The 23,851-nt window shown below is 46.2% G+C and overlaps 2 protein-coding genes across 3 annotated transcripts in view; one reads left to right on the top strand and one right to left on the bottom strand.

Moving 5' to 3' along the window:
* Positions 1–23,851, bottom strand: part of LOC119388303 (nostrin) — a 105,515-nt gene that overhangs the window by 2,174 nt on the left and 79,490 nt on the right. For both annotated transcript variants that reach the window (XM_037655999.2, XM_037656003.2), the window contains one exon: positions 19,745–19,873. In XM_037655999.2, coding sequence (XP_037511927.1) covers positions 19,745–19,873 — 129 coding nt within the window. The remainder of the gene's footprint in view (positions 1–19,744; positions 19,874–23,851) is intronic.
* LOC125757762 (uncharacterized) lies at positions 1,835–9,687 on the top strand. The gene is made up of 2 exons (XM_049413907.1): positions 1,835–2,913; positions 9,184–9,687. Exons 1-2 carry the CDS (start codon positions 2,176–2,178, stop codon positions 9,370–9,372), a joined length of 927 nt encoding a protein of 308 aa, XP_049269864.1. The 5' UTR covers positions 1,835–2,175; the 3' UTR covers positions 9,373–9,687.

Here is a 23,851-nt window from a genome sequence, read left to right as displayed (position 1 = left end):
CGATTCCGAAAATACGCATTACATCAGGATTCCATGAAAGCAAGATTACCACAGCAAGAATATGGTCACCTTTCTTTTCCTTGGAACAATAAATGGTGTCCCTCTCGTAAATTGGAGGTGGCCCTTACTAAACTTCGATGCCGTATTCCTCCTCTAAATTTTTATTTACACAGGGCTGGTCTGGTTCCGTCCCCTCTTTGCTTTTTATGTCAAGAGCCTGAAAACATTGATCACTTTTTAATACATTGCCGTCGTTTCTCCAGTCACAGGAAAAAACATTTCGAATATTTATTGAGAAATTTGAACATTCCTCTAGATGCTGCAAATATTCTTTCCCTTGGGGCGTCTTCTCTGGGCCACAGCAACAGTAACGTTTGCATAGCTGTCTGCGAATTTCTTCGAGACACAAGAAGAGTTCCTTATTAAGTTATTTCCTATTGCAATTTGGTATTTTATAATTCTTTTCTCTAATTGATTATTTTCGATATTAAAGTTATTTTCTCATTCTTTTGGCACATAACCCAAAGATTCTTATTTTATTTTCAATACTCGCTTGTAGTCCGATTCATTCATTTACTTTTGTCTAAATTCCAAATTTCCATGTAATGTTTACCGCCGGTTTCATGGCCAATCCCCCTTTGTGGGTAAGAGCCAGTAGAAGAGGATCAAGCAAGCAAGCAAGCAAGAGGCCCCCACGCTTGTTGGAAATAAGCCCGAAGGAAGAACGGGCAGACGTGGCCGAGACGTGGCGGAGGCAAGCAGGCTACCAGGGCGCGAGGGTGGTGACTGAGTTCCTGAGGCAAGGCCGCTGCGGCCTCCCACCTGGCCGTGTACTCGAGTGTCATCCATTGTCTGGCGTTGGCCAGGCTGCTCGTCGTCTGGCGTTGGCCAGGCTTCTCATCGTCTGGCGGTGGCCAGGCTGTTCGTCGTCTGGTGTTGGCCAGGCTCATCCCGTCTCCGGTTCCACATCCCAAATGGCGCTGACCTTGGTTCTCCCGACACCACCTTTGATCCGAGCGACGCTTGGACCTCAGGTCTACCTTGCCTGCGTCTCGCCGCATTCACCCTCGACGTCTGCACAAGTGCCGCTACGGAACTGCGACGGTCGCTACTCACTTATGCTGAACTTATGCACCCTTAGCAGTTAGCGGTCGTTTTGCTGGTCCGGTTACTTTCTCTTCGCATTTGCATGTTTGTTTTTCTTCCCATCCCTTTCACTTTATCTCGCTTATCAAAATATATTCAGTTGTTGTTTTTTTCTGTGCACAAACGGTCTCGTGTCCCTTTCTCGATGTCGGTTTTGACATCGGCTTACATTCACACGAACCTACACGAGAGCTTATTGGTTGACTAGCCTCATGACAATTGGCGTCCGCTACGACAGGACGAGACCGTTTACCTATGCAATTTAGTGTTTTGCCCAGAGAAAATGACTACGTCAGATCTAACGGCGTTAGAGATACGGATGGGGCTAGAGGGCGATGAGTTGAAGGCATAGCTCGATGAGCGTGAGGCACGAGCTCGCGAAGATAGGGCAGCTGAGCGAGAGGCAAGAAAGGAGAGGAGGGAACAGGTGGAGTTGGAACGGAAACTTGAGGCCGAATGCCAGAAGACAATTCAACTGCGTCATCAACTTGCTCAGGTGGAAGGTGCCAGGGGATCCGCGGCGTCGGACCATGGTCGACAGGTGCAAGAACCGTGTAACGCTAACCCGCACAATTTCATACCAGGATATAATGAAAACCGGGATGACCTTGATGCTTATCTAAAGAGATTCGAGAATGTCGCCACCGCGGTCAGGTATTTCCTAAGGATAAGTGGGCCATGGCACTGAGTCTGTGCCTGAGTGGAGAAGCTCTCAAAGTATTTGGTCGCTTGTCTCCAGAAGAGGCACTTGACTACGAGAAAGCCAAGTTCGCATTATTGCAGCGTTTTCGTTTCACGGCCGAGGGCTACCGGGAGAAGTTCCGGCATAGCAAACCTCAAGATGGAGAGACAGGCAAGCAGTATGAAACGAGGTTGGCAAGCTTTTTCGACAGATGGATGGAGATGTCCAAGACAGCAAAATAATATTCGGCTGTTCGAGATCTCATAGTGGCTGAGCAATTTATCAATCAATGCCATAACCATGTGGCGCTTTTCCTACGGGAAAGAAGTTGTCGTAAACTAGATGAAATGGCCGAGGCTGCAGACAATTTTTTAGAGGCCCAACAACAGTCAAATTTGTTGGTTTTTCGCGACAAAACGGAGAACGGCACCGCAGGAAAATGCGGAAGTACAGCTGGGAAGTCTCCCACCCGATGTTTTGTCTGTGATAAAACAGGTCACAGAGCAGCAGATTGTCGTGCTCGGACGAGACAACCGTACTGTGACTACTGTCACAAAACGGGGCATGATATTAATGCATATACCAGAAAGCAGAACGTCACAAAGAAGGCTTCTTGTATCTTGTCGCCAGAGGAAAAGGCAGAAGTAGTTAATGATATACCTGTGGACAAGCAGGAAGAGAATATGGCCAGTGCGGTAAATATGCAGCCAAAGTCAGAAAAACACCCGATGCCAGCGCTGCAAGGCATTATATTCGGCCAAGCTGCTTCTGTCCTACGGGATACAGGAAGCAATACAATGGTGGTACGGCGTTCTTTGGTGCCAGATGAAGCACTGACAGGAACCACGACGGCTTTATTCTTAGCAGACGGGAGCCGGATCACTGTACCCGAGGCGAAAGTGGAGATTTTTTTGCCATATTTTTCGGGCATGTGTATCGTGAAATGCATGTCCTCCCCGCTATATGACATCATCGTTGGCAATGTGCCAGGATCTCGTGCTGCTGATGACGCTGACAAGAAATGGAAAGAAAAACTGGCTGAAGGGAACTTCAATCTGAACGGCGTAGCCGAGACCTTGTATACAGTGGCGTAGGCAGGGGGGGGGGGGGGGGTGGCTGACCGGGCTACAGCCCCCCCCCCCCCCCCCCGAATTTTTTTTTGGTCGGCGGTCTGCTGGCTGTGTTCATGCTGACACACGTCGCCTACGAACGAAGGCGCGTATCCTTCGAATGTTCAAATGAACGTTCAAAAGAAGTACAAATGAACGAGAGAGCGCGCGTACGCTAGCGGCTTGGCGTCCCCGGAACTAAAACTCTACAGTAGCAGCACAACACACAGCTTAGCGAGTAGAAGCAGAAAAATCGAACTCGGCAGCGCATTTTTGGGGGGTCACGCGTACTTGGCGGGTCATGCGTACATGCGCCGCTGGGCTTTTCATTTTGTGTTGAGTGCTCAGGGTGAGAGCGGTTTCGCACCAAGGGGCGAACCGCGAGGTCACAGAATGCCGAGAGGGGTTGGATTTCGGAGCGGCGACCGGTGCCGTACATCTCCCGCTGTGTTTGGAGTGCATTGCAGACAGTTGTGTCGGCTGGCGCCATGCCAGCAGTTGCGCGCCGCCTCCCCTCTGGTGGGCCACGGCCGCCGCGGTCTTGTTTTTGAACTCCGGGAAGACGCCGCTTCCGGCCAGGAGACAGACCATACTGCGGGTACGGTCCCTACTGCGGGGGTCTGAAGCACAGGCGGCGCTGTTTGATGACACCGGCCAGCGACGGGAACACGCTGCAGAGGCGAAACCCCAGTAGCCTGGTTTGTGCCAAGTTGGAGGCGACGGCGCTTTTACTGGCCGACGATGTCGCTGAAGCGGAATGTGTGAGCAATAAATTCCGCACGTGGCGTCGGCTCCTGACACTGTGCGTGGCCACGTGTCGACGAGAAAGAAGGAAAGCCGTTGTTTTTCGTAATATCTCGGTTTTCCATTGAGGCCCTGCCCGGTGGGCTGTGGCCTACGAGTACTTACGCTCTGGTTGGCCGCCGTGGTCAAGGGAGGGATAAAGGGATGTCACTGCCCTTTTTCTTTGTTTTGTGACAGTAGATATTGACCTGCACGTGAGTGGCACGTCAGTCTGGGCTGTAATCAGCGTTGCTGATAGATAGGTGAGGCTCCGTACAATGTACTACGTAAAGCTAGCGTGGGCTGTAATCAGAGCGCTGATAGATCAATGAGGCTAGTGGCAATCGCAAGTTACGACAGTCTGGGCTCTAACTTTGTTAACAAGTAGAAGAGTGAGACTGTATATTTGTCCTGTTTTAATCATTGTATCTTTATAAGCTCAGTTGTATTTATCATTTCACGTTATCATAAACGAGTCCCGTCTGGCTTCCGCTGCTGCCTGTGTGAGTTCATCATCGCTGCCGATCACCGTCCAAGGTCTCCGTGATCAACGACGAAGAACCATCGAAAACTTTGACCATAACGGCAATAACGGCCATATGCCTCAAGGGCAGAAGCGGCTCTCCGACTTCTGGGGAAGTTCTTCCTCGAAGCGCGAACACACCAGCGAGGACTTGAATGGTAAGTAGTTTTCTTCATTTTATGATTTTATGTTACCTAACTCATGTCTTGCGACGATGGAGTCAGGTTACAATGCACCTGAGCTGAACTATGTGTATCATATGTGATTTTTTTTTTCATATTTAAGTGAACCCTTCATGTTCTTTACAAGGAGTCATTGTATATAAGTCAAGTGTCGATCTCCTAGTCAGGAAATGTATAATTCATGCCACGTCTTCAATATAACATTCAAGAGGAATACATTTTATTATAATGCAAGACGTTGGTCAAAAACGGTGATTAATATTACTCAGAACTGGTATATATCTGTTAGCTGCTTAGAATCACAGTCACAGACGAGTCTACGCCCATCCTGGAAATCTATTAGGGACAGTAGTTGAAAGAAGCGCCCATAATGTAGCGAATAGGTAGCCTTGGGTAAGGAGACCATCGCTAAAAAATATATGAAACGTCTTTATGCTTACCGGTGCACAAAGCTGGGAAGGGTCTTTCACTGTTTATCAGTAAGCCGCAGCACGCATAAAAAGTTTCACAAAAAAATGTATTTACCATCGCGGCAGTTTTAGTTTATGCCTTTACAAGCCCTGTACACCAAGAAGTAGCTGTCCGCTGTGAGAGAGCGTGCGACTTTTCATGTCGCAAATATTAACGCATTTCATGCCGACGAGCGAACACCACTGCACATTATTTTAAACTTATCATCATGCGAGCAGTGTGTGCAGGTGAATGATGATTGCACTGGTTGCGAGGAAACGAATGTGTTCTTCAAATAGATTTTTTTCTTGAACTCTTATTTCCCATCCGTAGAAGTTTTTTTCTGTGCGAGAGTTACGTTATTTCATGGCTCAACCAGGCTTGACGAATAAATGTCGGCGATACGCCACAGACGACACGCCCTCTGATGGGCGCCAGTGTTTCTTAATTCCAAACTCATCGAGTCTTTACTAGAGACTGCTCAGAAGCTAACCGCTCTCTTTGTATTAATACTTTTTTGATAATTTTGCATTTCGATATGACATATAACGGTAAATATTGCAATGACTTGATCTACCTTATCCAGGGACGTCTCCTAGAACTGAAGAGAATGCCAGCCCCAGACAGATACAGGACGGCACACGCCTTCAAGAAGACCAAGGGCCTGCTCAAGGTATAGTTGTACTATATTATGCACCAGCCATGTGAAACTGAACGGAGAATATTGAAACTATTTCAGAACAAGGAAGAAATCAGTACAGTAATCCGGACATTGGGCTTTACCAAAGTGCAAACAAAGTTGACGATGTTGTCAAGTACCAGCTTCTCGTATCCCCCTGGCGTCCCGATAGAACCCACAAGTTGTACTGCTTCAACGACCCAAACAGAAGCGGAAGGTTCAGCTGGCATCGCTCGACAAATACCATGGCTCAGCTATTCCGCGGTGTGTGAGGGTACATTTGTCGTGATTGTGTAGTATGTTGTTGCCCTGAAGTTGGCAAAGGCCATCACACGTCCGCTGGTGCGCTCGTGTCCAGACCTTGCCAAAACTGGAAGCGCGCAATCGGGAAAGTCAACTGACAGCTGATTGTTTTATAAAAGCATTCTCTAATGGTGAGCGTAGTGTGGTTGACCAGATCGATAGTGGCAGAGTGTTGCAGATAAATGAAAACAGAAAGCGAATGGCCCCTATAGTCGACACAACAATTTTTTATGGAAGACAACGCCTGTCTCTTCGTGGCCACAATGACAGCGGACCATTAGATCTCAGCACAGTCCCATCAGAAAATGAAGGCAACTTCAGAGCATTGCTACGTTTGCAGAGTGGCTGCGGTGACAGCAGCCTTAAGGAACATATTGAGAACTGCTCCGGCAACGCCTCATATTTAAGTCCGACAATTCAGAATGAGATAATTGAAATCTGCGGAACTCTCATAAGAGTGAACCTCGTTGCAAAGATTAACAATGCAGGTTGCTTTTCTGTACTCGCGGATGAAACAACAGATGTTGCTGGCACTGAACAGCTTACAATATGTGCCCGCTACTTGGACAAGGAAAGCAACCAGATTGAGGAAGTGTTTTGGGGTTTTGTTCCCGTATATGACCAAAGCGGCCGCAACCTTGCAGCGGAAATCATAAAATTTTTCGTAAGCATTGGAATTGACATGAACAACCTTCGCGGGCAGGGTTACGATGGCGCCAATTCGATGGCTGGAAAAGCAAATGGTGTGCAAGCTGCAGTTCGCGAGAAGTACCCGAATGCGCTGTATACGCACTGTGCCAGCCACAGTTTAAACCTAGTGGTTTGCGCTGCCTGTTCTGTAGCGGACATTAGAAATTGCTCCGGAACAGTAAAGGAGACTGCAAAATTTTTCCGAAAGCCCGCAAGCCGATCAAACGTTCCGCGTGAAAAGATTGCTGATATGCGTTCTGAGACTGGCGCAAGCGACTTCTCGGCTTGTGCGAGACCCGCTGGGTCGAGAAACATGACGCGCTTCTTTCTTTTGTTTGCCTGTTTGACCCTGTCATTGCAGCGCTTACTGAAATTAAATCAACTGGTAGCCCCGAGAACGCAGCCCAGGCCAACAACCTGATGTGTGTATTGCTGTCAAAATTATTCATTGCAGGCCTCCATGTCCCAGAACATGTGTTGGCAGTGACTTTGCCTTTATCGAGAAAACTCCAGGCAAAGAACGCGGACATGTGCTCGGCCATTGAGCACATCTATGTTGTGCAACGCACCATTCAGAATTATAGAACAAACTCCGAAGCGTTCTTTGGGAATGTATTCTCCAAGGCTCAAGAGTGTGCAGACCAGCACAACGTCGAAATAGCTAGGCCGCGAACAAGCCGCAAACAACAACATCGCGGAAATGCTCCCGCAGAAAGTGCAGACGAATATTTCCGCAAATCCGTCTACATACCTTTCATTGATTGTATACTTTCTCAGTTAGACCAGCGTTTTGAGAAGCACAGGTCATTAACGGAAAGCTTTCGTGTACTGATTCCTGCAGCAGTTCCACCATCACATGAGTTCCGCCTCAAGGAGGCAAATTAACTAATGCTTGCGTTTGCTGAGGATGTGGATGAGACTTCATCTCTGGGTCAATTTGAGCTCTGGTGGACGAAGTGGGAGACAACAGCACCAAGCCTACGCCCTAGCACCGGGCTTGATTCCCTTCTTCACTGCGACAGCACTTTTTATCCTAGCATTCATAAGTTGCTGCAAATACTGGTAACACTCCCTCTAACCACCGCCACAGCAGAAAGGTCGTTCTCCAGTTTAAGGAGGCTAAAAATCTATCAGCGCTCTACATTGTCCGAAGAGCGCCTGGTCGGCCTAGCACTCCTCTACTCTCACAGCGATGTAAACATTAGCCACAGTGATGTTACCGATTGCTTCGCGAAGACTCCCCGTCGTTTGGGCTTTCTTCTTTAAGTTCTCATTGGAGATAGCACGCGTACTCTGCAAACACTTTAATAAAAAGAACTGTCAGACTTATTGCAATTTTTAAATGTAGAATCTTTGTGCTGATATATGTTGTGCTGACTGCTGGTTGTAAATCTTTGTGCTACCATCTTTTGTGAGCTATTTTAGATGATGTACTGTTATACAAGTGTCTGTTTATCAAATATTGTCATTACCTCTAAGAAAAACCATCGCATTTGCTAACGCAAGACCTTTCATTAACATCTTTTGCTTTTACTTTCTTCTACACATATTTTGTATTTTTTCGTCAGGAGTAACATACATTCCAGATTATAGATTTTCCTCGAGTTTATGCTTTACTAGTTTGAATTGTCAAGTGTTATGTTGTTTTTTTCTCTCTCAGTTGTCTGTCTTAATGGACAGCTTTATTCCCAGTTTCTGTACGTGTATATCGCATCTTTTCGTGGCACATAACTATTTGTATTTCCGCTTTGTATATTGTATTGTATTTCCGCTTTCATTCATTTTCCCAAGCTTAATTTGTTATCATTACCGCCTCCCCTCACCAACTTGGCTGTAAAGCACTTAAAAACGTTATGAATGCTTGAAATATGACTTTCCTGTTATTTTATGAGCATGATCTTCTCCTTTACAACGTCTAGATTTAAATTCTGATTGCACTGCTTAACTGACATCTGATGTAAGGTGTGAGAAAAAAGAAAATGTTTCAGTTATTGTTTTAAAATATGCAGAAAATAACTGTGCTCTCAATCCCCCTCTCTTGCATAATTATGATGTTCGTGAGAGTGTTTTACATTGGCAGTCGCGCGAGATTATTGTTTGTATGATAAAATTGCTTGTACGCATCTTCCCTCGTATGCATTTTTAAAGGTGAAACCGGTGCTACGCATCAGGTACCTGCAGGTTCATGTTCACAGTGCCCAATGAGCCCAATTCATCTTACGTTCGATGCTCATGTACGGACCCACAGAACAGTTACATGCACGAAATGTATATTTTATTTATTGCGTTTGAAATAAAAACAACGAAACAGAAAATCTTTATTGCAGTCTGTCATTTTCTCTTTGGTAGCATACACCCTCATATTAAGGTACACGTTGTCATGAAGCAAGCAACTGCACTGAAATGTAGTCGCGTAACGTGTTGCCTGAACAAGGTGCCTGTGCATGCATCATGTGCGTGGATTTGCACGATGCAGAATGGCAATTTTAGTTTATTTTAACACTATTCGCCGGAAGCTATGTAACCATAACATTAGATGGCGAAACAGAGAACTGAAAACTTCTTGAAAGCCACCTGGTAGGCGTATTGAATTTCAGCCCCCCCCCCCCCCCCCCCTACGCGCCTGCTTGTATAAGAAGAAAGAAGACCATCGGTTAAAGGCATCACTTGGTAGTATGAAGTACACAAGGGTCCGGCCGGACTCAGCTGCAATCAGCGTCAGCAGTTTGAAGATGAACATGAGAGAGCTCGAGATAGCCCAAGCAGAAGATAAGACTCTGGAGGGTTGTAAGAACAAAGTCGGGGAAGTTTTTTATGGCAGATGATCGACCCAGTATTCCTTTGTCCTGGAGAAGTCATTGTTGTATCGCAATTACCGACTATCCTCTGGCAAATTGGTACAGCAGGTGGTAGTTCCTCTCAAGCTGCAAAGTCAAGTGTTGAAGATGGCCCATGAGAGTTTGATGTCCGGGCATCAAGAAGTAACAAGAACGATTGATCGGGTGTTAGGTTCATTCTATTGGCCAGGGGTCCTGGAAGAAATTAAAAGATACGTGCGGTCCTGCGACACGTGCCAAAGAATGTATCCAAAGCACAAAGTAGGAAAGGCACCTCTCGGGAAAATGCCCCTGCTTGACACTCCTTTTGAGAGCGTTTAAAGCCGGTCTCCAATAGGGGTAACAGGTATATACTGACCATGGTCGATTTCGCTACGCGCTAACCCGACGCCGTTGCTTTTCCGGCGATTGACTCCGCAACTGTGACAGACGGGTCGGTGGAAATGTTTTCTTGTGTTGGATTTCCCCGCGAAATCCTGTGCGATCAGGCCTCGTGTTTCATGTCGGACCTGATGAGAGAAGTAAACGATCTGCTGGCAATCAAACATCTGAGTTCGACGCCCTATCATTTCATGTGCAATGGGTTGGTAGAACGATTTAGTGGGACTTTGAAACAAATGCTGTGCAAGCTATGCCAAGAGGATCCAAAATCATGGGATCGATTGCTCGCACTGTTACAAGAAGAATCTAGAGATGGCGCAACCGTCGCGTGCAGTGTCTTACGCAAGCAGCATGCTCCTTCAAGATTCTCCACTTCCTCCCTCTCTGTTTATTTCCTCCTCCTCCTATATGAATTCCTAGCTCACGAAGTATCAAGTTTCATCTGGCCCTCCGACAGGCCGCTCCCCCGCCTCGGAACTCTCCACTCTGCATTCCTACCTCCATGTAGCCACACCTATTCTTGTACCCCAACGCTTATTAAACTCAGTTAATCCCCGTTAACAAAAGCCCAGTGTTTTATCGGCCGCTGAAATAAGTCATAAAAAAACATGGTGTCAGAAGTTTACCAGTTTTAAGTCAGCGCATGAGCCATGGAGAAGATTCCGGCACCAGCGAAATTCGACTCCAGGGGCAACGCTGCAGAACAATGGCGAGCCTTCAAGCAGAGCTTCACGTTGTACCTCAAGGCAACTAACACAGCTAGAGCACCATCTGATCGGCAAGTAGCACTTCTTTTGACCATTGGAGGCTCTTCACTGCTTGATATATACAACACTTTGGACTTCGGGGAATCAACTGCAAAAAGACCAAACCCAGAATTCAACTATGCTCATGTCATCAGCCTGCTCGACGCGCATTTCTTACCAAAGCACAACGAACTGTACTCGCGATACGTCTTCAGAACTCGCATGCAACGGGTTGATAGCTTCGTAACTGATTTGAAGCTCAAAGAACGCGACTGTGGATTTGGAAACGAACGAGAAAAAATGATCCGCGACCAGATCGTCTGTGGCATCTACGACGAAAAGGCTCGTGCCGACATTCTCAAATTAGAAGATCCAACACTAGAGAAGGTTGAAAAGGTGTGTCGAGCCCATGAAGCAACAGGAATTCAAATGCAAGCATTTAAAGAGGGCACTTCAAGCAGCAGCGATTCTGTGCACGCAGTAAAGAAATTCGTCCATCGCACCAACGCCAAAACCTCATAGTTTGCTAAAGGAATGCCACAGAAATCTGCTGTACCAAAGTGCAGGTACTGCGGTGGTAGCCATGAGCGCAAAAGAGAAGTATGCCCAGCTTGGAAGCGAACATGTAGCAAGTGCAAGAAACAAAATCACTTCGCAGCAGTTTGCAAAAGCAGCAAAGTAGTTGCGGGCCTGGCAGTAGATAGCAAAGACGAAACCATCTTGGCAGTTCAAAGCACCCAGCCAAGCTCCATCCACACGTTCCTCACAGTGAATGGAAAGTCGGTAAAATTTCAAGTGCACAGCGGAGCAGCTGTAGACGTCATCCCAGCTAGACACGTCAACGCACAGCAAATAGAACCGTGCACGACGACACTGCGAACATGGAACGGAAGCAAAGTGCGCTGCTGGGGCAAAACTCAGCTAGAAGTCACCACGGCGAACGGACAGCGACATTCTGTAGAGTTTATAGTGGTTAAAGAAGACCTCACTCCTCTGATTGGAAGAACAACAGCTGAGAAATGGGTCTGATAACTGTAAACTATAACCTCGTGGCCGCAATAGATGAAACTCCCGAAGAGCAGTTCAACAGTCAGATAGTAGAAAAATACCCTGACGTCTTTGGAAACACTCTAGGAACACTCCCGGGAACTGTTCATTTGGTCACTAAGCCAGATACGCTTCCGAAAGCAATAACGAGTTGCACAGTGCCTGTCAGCATTAAACCGCAAGTCGAAGACACGTTGACGGACCTGAAAAAAAGAGGCGTCATCAAAAGCGTAACAGAGCCAACGCAGTGGGTCAGCAGAATGGTTGTCGCAACCAAGAAAAATGGACAAATGCGAATATGCATCGATCCCCAAGCGCTCAACGAGGCTCTCGAGCGAGAACGTCACACATTGCCCATTCTTGATGATGTTTTACCCGATCTTGCTAAAGCCAAAATTTTCTCAAAACTAGACTTGCGAGAGGGTACTGGCAATGTTCTCTCGATGACGAATCAAGCTTGCTGACTATACTTTCCAAACTCCGAAAGGTCGTGACCGATGGCTCCGCCTGCCATTTGGACTCGCGGTAAGCAGCGAAATATTCCAAAAGAGACTTCAAGTGGCACTTGAGGGACTTCCCGGTGTTCTCTGCATCGCAGATGACATTCTTGTCTTCGGAGTGGGCGAGAATGAAAAAGATGCTCAAGTGGACCACGACAGGAAGTTAGAAAGCCTACTTCAGAGATGCCGACAATTGGAATCCGTCTCAACAAGGACAAAACACAGCTTCGAACTACGTCGGTCGTCTTCCTAGGACACGTACTGACCAATGAAGGACTCAAAGTTGATCCAAATAAGGTCAAGGCAATTCAGCAGATGCGAAAGCTAACTGATGTCCAGGGAGTACAACGCTTCTGCGGTATGATGAATTACCTCTCCAGATTCTTGCCCGAAATTTCGCGTGTATTGGAGCCTTTGAGGAAACTCACTGTCAAAGATGCACCATGGCACTGGGGGAAACTGCAAGAAGAAGCATTCGAAAAGGCAAAAGAGTCCGTGACAAGAGCTCCTGTTCTGGCCTACTTCGATCCAGTAAGCAGCTAGAAATCCAATGTGATGCGAGCGATCTTGGACTCGGAGCAGCTCTTCTTCAGGATGGACAGCCAGTCTCCTTCGTCAGCAGAGCACTGACACCGACGGAAGCTCGATATGCACAAATAGAAAAGGAAATGCTGGCCATCGTCTTCTTAACCCTTTCAGCCCTGAATTTTTTTTTAACGGGTAGATAATTTTTTTCTTCTTGATATTGTTTTTTTATGACCTCAAGAGCACGAAAATAATATTTTCTGAACATCCCATCAGTGTATGAGAAAAATAGCGTCATGTCCTAAATATAGGACACCAGGGCTTAGAGGCTGTGAAAGGAAATATGGTGAATTTCAATATTGCTATTTATTTTACTGTGTTTACACCTGAAATTGTTTTGAAGCTAGCATACCAGCAACCATATAATGGGTTACTGCGTCTCAAAGGTCCAAAAGCAAGTTTTTGCACTCGTGACACAGTGCTCTTCAATGCACTTGAACGGCCATTATCTAATTATTGGACGCCTTGTAAGATCTAACATCATAATAAGTTGCCGAATCCTCTTTTGGTGTGCTGCAATTATCGTCGCCCGTGCCTGCATGGGTAAGCTGATGGGACTGCACTTCATCCTCGTTACCTTCAAGCCCTCTCATGCGCCATTCTTACACTGCAGCAAACGTATTACGATCATTTATGTACAATCTCGCTGTTGGGACCCCCTTGCAAATTAGCAAGAAATGCAGGCTGATTTCCCGAGGTGAATAACAATAAATTGGAAGCAGACACAAGCGCTACGGCTCGGGTCATGATGTAATGCATTCAAAGATCTCACAACCACTAAGCCCTGGTGTCCTATATTTAGGACATGAAGATTTTTAATTGCAGCAGCCTAAGCGGAAATGTTAGGGAAGGCCCCTTTTGTAAATAAGCCATCAAGCACTTTAGAAACAACATAGAAAATTACGATAGCTGCAGAGAAAATAGTTATTCAGTAAAATGTCATCAAATATTTGGTTGCGGCGTTTGTCGTCTTTTTCACCTTCCGCCATCTTGTTTTCGACATTGCAGACTTCCGAGGAAGACGATGATAGAAAAATCACTACTTATGTTTGCACAAGTGTATTGAGGATACCACACACACATTTTTGAATTTTGTAGTAGTTTATGTCACAATTTATAGCAATTTTTCTTCGTGTCCTTTTTATAGGACGCCAGGGCTTAAACAAGTTTCATCAGTACACATTTGGTAAAGAAACGAAGATAATCAGCGATCATAAACCACTGCAAGCAATCCTGAAGAAACGATTGGATGAAGTTCCAAGACGACTGCAAGGCATGATCCTTCAGATGCAAAGATACAACATCACAATCGAACACAGACCAGGAAAGGAATTAATCTTGGCTGACACGATATCTCGGGCCTTCCTTCCCAACGAAAGCAAAGAACAGGAACTCGAAAACATCAATGTCGTACACTACCTCCCTGTGAGAAAGGAAACCTTGGAAAAGATTAGAGCAGCGACTGAGAGTGATGACTCACTGCAAAGACTAAAGTCAATCATTCTGTCAGGCTGGCCACAGGACAAACGTGGACTACCCAAAGACATGCACGTATACTTCACGTACAGAGATGAGCTCACAGTTGAGGACGACCTGATCTTTAAGAGCTTACACCTAATCGTCCCAGTGTCTTTGCGAGGTGAAATCAAAGTGAAACTCCACTCATCGCATCTTGGAATTGAGAGCTGTCTCCGACGCGCTCGTGAATGCGTCTTCTGGCCAGGAACGAATGCAGAATTGAAAGACTTCATCATGAGGTGTGAAATATGCCAAAAGCACGCACACGCTCAGCAAAGAGAAACTCTATCGCTCCATCCAGAACCAAGCTATCCATGGGAACGAGTCAGATGCGACATCTTCGATTGAATTCAAAGGGAAGAATTTCTTGGTTACAGTCGATTACTACAGCAACTTTTGGGAAGTGGACCAACTCGAATCGATGACCTCAAACCAAGTGGTACTGGAACTTAAGACTCACTTTGCAAGGTACGGGATACCGAGAATCCTGATAAGCGACAATGGACCGCATTTCACCAGCGAAGAATTCCAAAACTTCACGAAGAGCTGGAACTTTGAACACAAAACATCAAGCCCAGGATACCCGCGTTCCAATGGAATGGCTGAATCAGCCGTCAAGACAGCGAAAATGCTCCTCAAAAAAGCAGATGAAAGGCACTCAGACTCACAAATGGCATTTCTTGATTACAGAAACACGCCACTGCAAGAGCTGAATGCTAGTCCAACGCAACTGCGTATGAGTCGCCGCACTAGAACGACTGTACCAACAGCTTCGGAGCTACTGCAACCCGAAACAGTCGATGTGAGTGAAAAATCACGCGCTATCACGACAGACAAGCGAAAGATTTACTGAGCCTAAGAGAAGGTCAGAATGTCACAGTTCGACCGACGAAAACTGGACCATGGGTCAAAGGCACCATAATCAAGAGAATTGACGAGAGGTTGTATGAAGTTCAGACAGAAGACAGCGTCCTGAGAAGGAACCGAGTATTCATCAGGGCAAGCCCTTCCCCGGAACAACACACTGAAATCAATCAGCCAACTAGAGTGACAGATCAACCGAAGCAGACGGAAACTTCTGCCGGACCTCGAAGAACCATACAGCTTCCAAAGAGACACGAGGATTTCATCGTAGGTTGACGGATCGGCTACAAAAAAGGAAGGATGTTACAAGAAGGATCCAGAGATGGCGCAACCATCGCTGGCAGTGTCTTACGCAAGCCGCACACTCCTTCAAGATTCTCCGCTTCCTCCCTCTCTGTTTATTTCCTCCTCCTCCTCTATGAATTCCTAGCTCACGAAGTATCAAGTTTCATCTGGCCCTCCGGCGGGCCGCTCCCCCGCCTCGGAACTCTCCACTCTGCATTCCTACCTCCATGTAGCCACACCTGTTCTTGTACCCCAATGCTTATTAAACTCAGTTAATCCCCCTTAACAAAAGCCCAGTGTTTTATCGGGCACTGAAATAAGTCATAACAAAACACGCACCACTTCTATTTGCATATCGAGAAGTTCCTCAGGCCAGCATGGCCCGGGTTTTCTCCTTTCGAACTCATTTACGGTAGATACGTCCGAGGACCACTCAACTTGCTAAAAGAGCTGTGGACTGGAGAAAAGATCGAAGAGGAGGTGAAAACGACCTATGGATATGTCCTCGATCTCCGGGATCGTCTGGAGAGGACGCTAAAATTAGCCCAAGAGAACCTGATGCGAGCGAAAAAGACTCAAAAATATCACTATGATCGGAAGAGCAAGAGCCGTCAGCTGAAAGTTGGAGACCGAGCTTTTATTTTGCTCCCTACAACAGCGAATAAGTTGTTGATGCAATGGAAAGGGCCGTTTTCAGTCATTGGGAAAAAGGGTGAATACGACTGTTGGCTGGACTTGGGGCACGACGCCAAACTTTTCCATATTAATATGTTAAAACGCTATGAAGACCGGAAACCAGACCCAATTCCACAAACAGAATCCTTTGTGGTTGTGAAAGAGGAGAAGACAGATACCCCTCTATCAGCTTGCACAGTGAAGCCGACTGTGGGTGCGGAAGCGATTCCGTTTGGCAGTGGTTTAGAAGAAGACAAACGTACAGAACTTCGGAAGATTCTAACCACCTACCAAGATGTATTCTCTGAAATACCGGGAAAGACGAATCTGTTGGAATGCCGACTTCAATTGACGACTTCTGAACCGATCAACACACCGCAGTACCCTTTGCGGTTGGCCATGAAGGAAGTGGTAGAGCAAGAAGTTCAGGACATGTTAAAACTGGGTGCAATTGAGCGATCCAATTCGCCCTACAATTAACTCTTGGTACTTATTAAGAAGCCGGATAACACTTATCGCACATATATGCGTCGACTTCCGTCGCATCAACGAGATACTGGTTTCCGACGCTGAACCCATACCTAGGACAGACATAATGTTTACAGAGGTGGGCACAAAGAGATACTTCTCAAAGTTCAATCTTACAAAGGGATATTGGCAAGTCCCACTTGACCGGACCTCGAGGCCAATAACGGCATTCTCAACGCAATCAGGTCATTTCCAGTTTATATACATGTCGTTTGGCATAAAGACAGCTTCTGCGGTGTTTACGCGTTTAATGAGAACACTCCTACAGGGCCTTGAAAATGTAGTCCACTACATCGATGACGTTCTTATAGCCACGAACACCTGGGAAGAACACGTAGACACTTTGCAGCGCTTGTTGCAGAAAGTACGGGAGTCTGGCTTAACCATCAAGCCTCAGAAGTGCGAAATTGCTGTGGAGTCGATAGTCTTCTTGGGACATTGTCTAAGAGGCGGGACTATTCAACCTGTAGAAACTACAGTTTCGAAGATAGCCAGTGCACCTCTACCTGACACCAAGAAGCAGCTCCGATCTTTTCTGGGACTAGCTGGGTATTACCGAGATTTAATACCTCGCTATGCAGAGAAGGCACAGCCTTTAACTCAGCTAACCAGAAAAATGGAGAAAAACAAGATTCATTGGACTCCTGAAACAGAAGAAGCATTTCAGACGCTGAAGAAAGCCCTTGCTTCTGGGCCAGTCGTGACGGCACCAGACCCAAAACGTGCGTTCGTACTCCGTACAGATGCATCAGACACACGTATTGGCGCAGTCCTCATGCAAGAACGAGAGGGGATGTTACACCCAGTGTCATATGCCAGCCGCCAGCTGTTGCCTCGCGAGCAGAATTACTCCACTATCGAACGAGAATGCTTAGCGCTAGTATGGGCGATCGAAAAATTTCATATTTTTTTTGTACGCAGTACAGTTTGTAGTGCAGAAAGATCATCAAGCACTGCAATACTTAGCGAAGGCAAAACACCTGAACAGTAGGGTGCTAAGGTGGAGTCTAGTACTGCAAGAGTACACTTTTCATATTCAGCATATCAAAGGCTCTGAAAATGCAGGTGCCGACTTCATGAGCAGGTTACAGCCATAGATAGAAAGTCAGGTGTTGCTAAAGATGGCAAGCACAACATTTCAACCAACCATCCAAATAGTTTAACATATGTGGATATTTTTTTTTATGTATGTGTGCTCATAAAGACTTGTTACAGTGATACAAGTGTGCATGTGTTCGTGCGGACTTAAAGAACGTATCCTGTGTGGTGAAACACGCATCCTGCAGTTTTTCTGTTGGGAAAAACTTTTCGAAAAAGGGGCATGTTGTCATAAGTGAAGTGCGTGTTCGGTGAAGTGCGCGAGTGCAACTAGTGTGCGGTTTGAAAAGTGCGCGAGTGCACCGGCGCAAGAAAGACGACGACGACCGATTGCGTGGACGCGCGCTTTCGCGGTGTATTCGGCGAGGAAGACGAAGGGCAGACGGGGCACGTGAGGTTCCGACCAATGAGAGGGCCCCACGCTTGTTGGAAAGAAGCTTGAAGGAAGAACGGGCAGATGTGGCCGAGACGTGGCAGAGGCAAGCAGGCTACCAGGTCGCGGGGGTGGTGGCTGGGTTCCTGAGGCAAGGCCGCTGCGGGCTCCCACCTGGAGCGTCATCCATTGTCTGGCGTTGGCCAGGCTTCTCATCGTCTGGTGGTGGCCAGGCTGTTCGTCGTATGGCGTTGTCCAGGCTCATCCCGTCTCCGGTTCCACATCCCAAAAGGCACTGACCTTGGTTCTCCCGACGCCACCTTCGATCCGAGCGACGTTTGGTCCTCAGGTCTACCTTGCCTGCGTCTCGCCGCATCCACCATCGCCGTCTGCACGAGTGCCGCTACGGAACGGTGACAGTCGCTACTCACTTATGCTGAACTTATGCACCCTTAGCAGTTAGCGGTCGTTTTGCTAGTCCGGTTACTTTCTCTTCGCATTTGCATGTTTGTTTTTCTTCCTATCCCTTTCACTTTATCTCGTTTATTAAAATATATTCAGTTGTTTTTTTTTCTGTGCACAAACAGTCTCGTGTCCCTTTCTCGATGTCGGTTTTGACATCGGCTTACATTCACACGAACCTACACGAGAGCTTATAGGTTGACTAGTGACACAAGTGAGCTACAGTAAAAGTTCGTTAATTCGACCCCCATTAATTAGAAAAATCAGATAATTCGGACATGTTCTCTGGTCCCGGCAAGCATTTCTTTTGTTTAATGGCATCAAACTCTCGTTAATTCGGTCATGTTTGGCAGCAACCCGGTTAATTCGGACAATCCTCGGAGCGCTCCACGCATAAAGCGCCACAAATGTGCAACACAAGGGAGCGAAAACGGCGTTCGCGAACAATCGAAACGTCCGCGGGTCTTCAGAAAGGCGTGTTTGCCATCCACAATCTTGCCACAATTGCATTGTTGGCGACAAGGCTTTAGCGGCTGTGGCAGACTTGTTCCGTTTTTTATTTACACGAAACGAAACTACAAGGAGTAGTTTCGTTTTCGCCACGTGCCTTCAGAACTGTGTAGGCGCCATCCATGATCCTGCATTAGCGAGCCAGGTTTATTCAGCAGCAGATGCGGTGCTCAGCAGTTTCGTTTGGACTCTCGGTGTAGGCCACGTGCGTGCATTCAGAACTGCGCGGACACGATATGATTGTGTTTTTTTATCGACCATGGATTCGTCCACAGCGGATGCGGCACTATTCGTTTTCACTTCAAGCAATGTGTCACAAAACTCAAACGTGGTGGAAGCTGTTGAAGATGAAGAGCTTCAGCCACGGTCAGCATCCTGGCATAAAAATCGCTTGCTACATTTTGATCGATGAACAATCGGTTGCCGGCCATTTTTTTGGCGAAAAAAGTATTGTCAAGTGCACACGGTGCTGTTGGTGGTAGTGGTACACAATAAAGGATGGTTTGAGAGCACGTTTCGGCTTAAGACATGGGGGTCTTGTGCCACAATCACATTGTGAACAAAGTCACGAATGACGAAAATTGCAGCATTTACACTACTCTTATGCAATATAAGTACTGGATTTATGTATACAAGAAAATGAAAATGCATTGATGTAATAAACACTTGTTTATTGTTTTCTTGATACCTTCGATAATTCGGCTAATTTGGACATTCTTTCCAGGTCCGTGAAATCATAATTAATGAGCTTTTACTGTACACTTTACACATACACACACATCACTTGCCTGTCGATCCCTGCGCTGCTCTAAATGTGGAGCCAGTGGGTGTGGCGGCCTTGGTTGACCGTCCAGGCCTGCCAGGCAACACTGCACCTTGTGGCGAGATGCCTCCAGAAATGCCAGGCTTTGCCTCAACTGCACAGCGTCATCAGAGGACTTTCGCATCAAATCACAGTGACATGAACATGCATGGACGACATTTTGGACAACAGGTGAAAATCACAAACTCTTCCGAGTGTGGCCTCTGCATGGATTATCGGACCACAGACCTTGTTTTTGCAAGCTATTTGCACATGGCCAGCGGGCACGGGCTAATGGACCTTTTTCAAGCACACGAGCGCCACCAACGGGTGCGCAAGCGCTCATGGGAAATGTGTGTACGCCGCAGCAGCTGCCTCGACGAGCGCGCGGGCCTCACGCTGTAGCTTTCCGCTTGCGCTGCGCCAGGACTTCTTAGACACAGTGAATTTGGCAAGGTGCAACATGTTACTGCGCAATTCAATCACGAACTGCAGTGTTTAGCTGCGACGGCCTCTCGACGATTTCTGTCTGTCCCACTGTTGGACTATTTGAGCGGCTCAGAAGCGTCACCTTTTATTTATCTTTCTTGGCGCCAGTGCGCCTTACGGCATAAATGAAAAAAAAAAAAAAACTGGGTTGCCTAGGAAGTGCAGGAGCGGTCTATGATTCGCGGATGCATTTGGAATAAACGTCCATCGACACTGTCGACGAGTATACAGTGTGAGGTTCTGATATTTAAAGAGTACACTAGAAAGAGTAGTCGGCATTTGCGGAAATGAGAAACATTCATTGCGTCGCTCGCACCATATATGTAACGAACGATAAGTGCCTACTAATCTTCGTTGGGGCTATAACTACAGGTTGGAATAATACTTAGAGCGAGAAAAGAAAGCAGCAGTACAAGGAAAGAAATGCAGAAACCAGCGCTCACACACAACTGAAAGTTAATTGCACGCGTGAAAAAAAAGCATATATACAAAAATGGGAGTGTGTCGCGCGTGTCATAAAGAGGCACAAAAAGTCAAGCAATGAAGGCGCGTGCTTACAGTCGATTAATAAAGTTGAATTCCTTGTCTTGTAACGACTGAGAAGGTTGACTGACACAAATTTTTTTGTCACATGATATGCCCCCGAAATTTCTCGCGTTGTCTGATTAGGTTGATGGTACAAAATTACTGTGCTTTCGAAGATGGGATTACATTTTCATCACTTACATAGCGATGCGAGATGGGACGGCTCCATTCAATGAATTTCGATGCTCGCTGAGGCGCGTAATAATACATCGACCAGTCTGGACACAAGAAAGAGAAATTTGCGGTTCACTCCTACACAATTTACAAAACAATTGGCATGCCTCTGACTGCATTTTTCTTTGCCCACCGCAGACCCCTGCGACCTTATTGAGACTAAGCTTATTTTGGGGCAGCAAACACAACCTTCACCCCGACATCGCTTCCTTACGTTCTTCATATCATGCGACTTCTTATACATATGTGGAATAACTGCAATATTTCTAGTTTCTTCATTATTTACGGATGGAGGCCGTCCGTGTTAAAGTTTCTTTGCCATGCGAACAGATTTTCGCAAACCGATACAACGATACACAGGATATCCCGCCTCTTTGATCACTTTGCAGCTGGAAACTACTGCTCATTTTATGTGCGCAAGCTTTTTCCAATGCCGTGCGTAATCATGACATCACAATTCCTTGTTTAACAATATTCGAATGTGCCGACGCGAAATTAAACACCGATTTCGCTGAACGTGGGCTATACTGCCCGCAAACATGCTCCGCAGTGAAACTTAAAAGCATGTATCAGGAAACTGCAAATTATCAGAGCAAGGCATCTCGCAAGTGAATTCTAGTCCCATCCCTTTTTCTTTAAAGACGTTTAGAATGTGCTCACTTCTTTGTACAGCGCGTGACTTGTCAATTAAAATCAAATAATCATCTGTATACCTGAACACTGCAACACCTCTCTACAGTTTGGTTAAACCCGATCACGAGCCGCTATATAGCGGCTTGTGAACAAGTAATCATTGAATAAATACGAATTCGGTGTTCCAGCTCACATCGCTCACGAAAGCATGTTTTGACTGCATGTATCGGCATGTGATAACTCACATGCCGCTTAACATCCGGTATACATCCGCTCGATAATACCTACACTGACTGCATCATTCCTTTCGCATTTCATGCGTAGAGATACACGCAGGTGCGTTCAAACATGTGTAGTATTTAGGATTTAATAATAGTCAACCAGCGGCGACGCATTTTTTTCGTTTGGTGCTCCCACGGCGCCAACGAACAGAGAGCGATGGAACAGCCGGCAGGCTCGCCGTACACACGTTTCCCATAGCGCTTTGCGCGCCCGGGGGATTCTGGGATTGCTTGAAAAAGGTCTACTGTGGTATTCATAGGGTCCTTCCTGGACAAGAACAGACACAGAAACATATGAAGAGTAGATAAAACAAAAGGTGTGCGAGAAATGTTATGCAGGAACAGTTAATGTCAAGCAACATGAGGTTCATGTTAGAGGTTTACACAGCTCTGTGATTCAAACCTAAAGCACCTATTTCTCTCGGTTAGGGGCAACCATATGAATCCAAGGGACGATTAGGCCACGGAAGGCATATGGGATTAAAGTGAATGCATCCTTTCAATCGGTAGGCTCTGAACCCACAACCTTCGAATTTGAGCTACGACAGAAGGTGCTTCACCGTCCACTTCACTGCACATTTCTGTACATCGCATGTAATCCTAGGAAGCGCCACTCGCAGCGAGTGTGGAACACTCTTTTTGCCAAAGCGTGTCACATGGCACGTGATCACTGCACTACAGTTAAAGGACAAATGTCTCCTAGGCATGGCCTCATTGGATTCATCTGGCTGTGTCTCACAAAAAAAGGAGCCCCTCAAACGTTCTGGGTTAGAGAGAAACATGTGATGGGAAACGTAGATTACATGAGTGTAAACTCCCACCCGTATTTTTCTGTAAAGGCAACATAACAGTAAATAACCATTACAGCAAGCAAACATGCACAGTTTTTTCTTACTAGGTGGATGGAAAGCTGTGAGAAGTTCGCTCGCCATCCAGACACTGTGAAAGTGGATGTGCACCATTACGAGTGCTGAGGGAGGTATTTATACTCTACAAATCCGGCATTACCAAAACCCAAGTGACCAGGTGGTAACGTCACATCTGACACGATGCAACATCAAATGTTATGCTCTGTGATGCCATCACCGCCATGTGATATCACCAGATGACATCATGTGATGGTGTCAGTGCATCAAACATTAAGTCGCAATAACTTTTTTTTATTGCAACATTCTTTATCCAATAGCTAAACTACTCACTACAGCCACTTGATCAAAAAACCACTTTTTTCACTACGCATTCTTAATTTGGTCATAAAGGTATACTAATTAGCTAATGATCAAGGCTATAAAGTTCACACAGTGCCACATACTGCTAAGTGTCTGAATTTGTGAACCTTAGCTTTCTAATGTGCTCACTACACCTTTAATAAAGTATACTATAGAATATGCCGTATAATATGATACTGTAATGAAGAGGATTAGCGCCGTTCCGAAAGGCAGAGGGTAACACTCTCAGGCAAAAAGAAGACGACATTTGGGTTGGTGCATCGGAACACTCGCGTCTGCTCGGCTGTTGCTCCTTGGCCTTCCGTGACGGTTTCTACTTTTTTTAAAATTTATTTATACAAGTACCTGCAGCGCCACGAGGGCATTATTGCAGGGGGGCAACACGAGAATGAATATTCACATAACAAAATATATGGATACACAAAGGTGAAAATATGAGCTAATTACAAAGCAGTGTATACAGCATGGAAAAGAATTCAGGCACAATCTCACCAAGAAAAAGAAAAGAGACAGCAAAAGCAAAGGGGACAGGTAGGCTCACGGGAGATTATGATGTAAAAACGATTGGAACTGGGATAATGTTTTACGATTAGATATACCCTTATGAAGTCTGTTCCAGTGCATGGAGGTGTGCGGAAAAAATGAATATTGAAACACATTCGTGCGACAGCATATTTCAAGTACCTTACAGTCATGATCACA

Source organism: Rhipicephalus sanguineus, chromosome 3 (assembly GCF_013339695.2).
Source record: "Rhipicephalus sanguineus isolate Rsan-2018 chromosome 3, BIME_Rsan_1.4, whole genome shotgun sequence".
Classification (NCBI taxonomy): Eukaryota; Metazoa; Arthropoda; class Arachnida; order Ixodida; family Ixodidae; genus Rhipicephalus; species Rhipicephalus sanguineus.
Note: the sequence above shows the minus strand (reverse complement) of the source record. Positions and strands in the feature narration are given on the sequence as shown.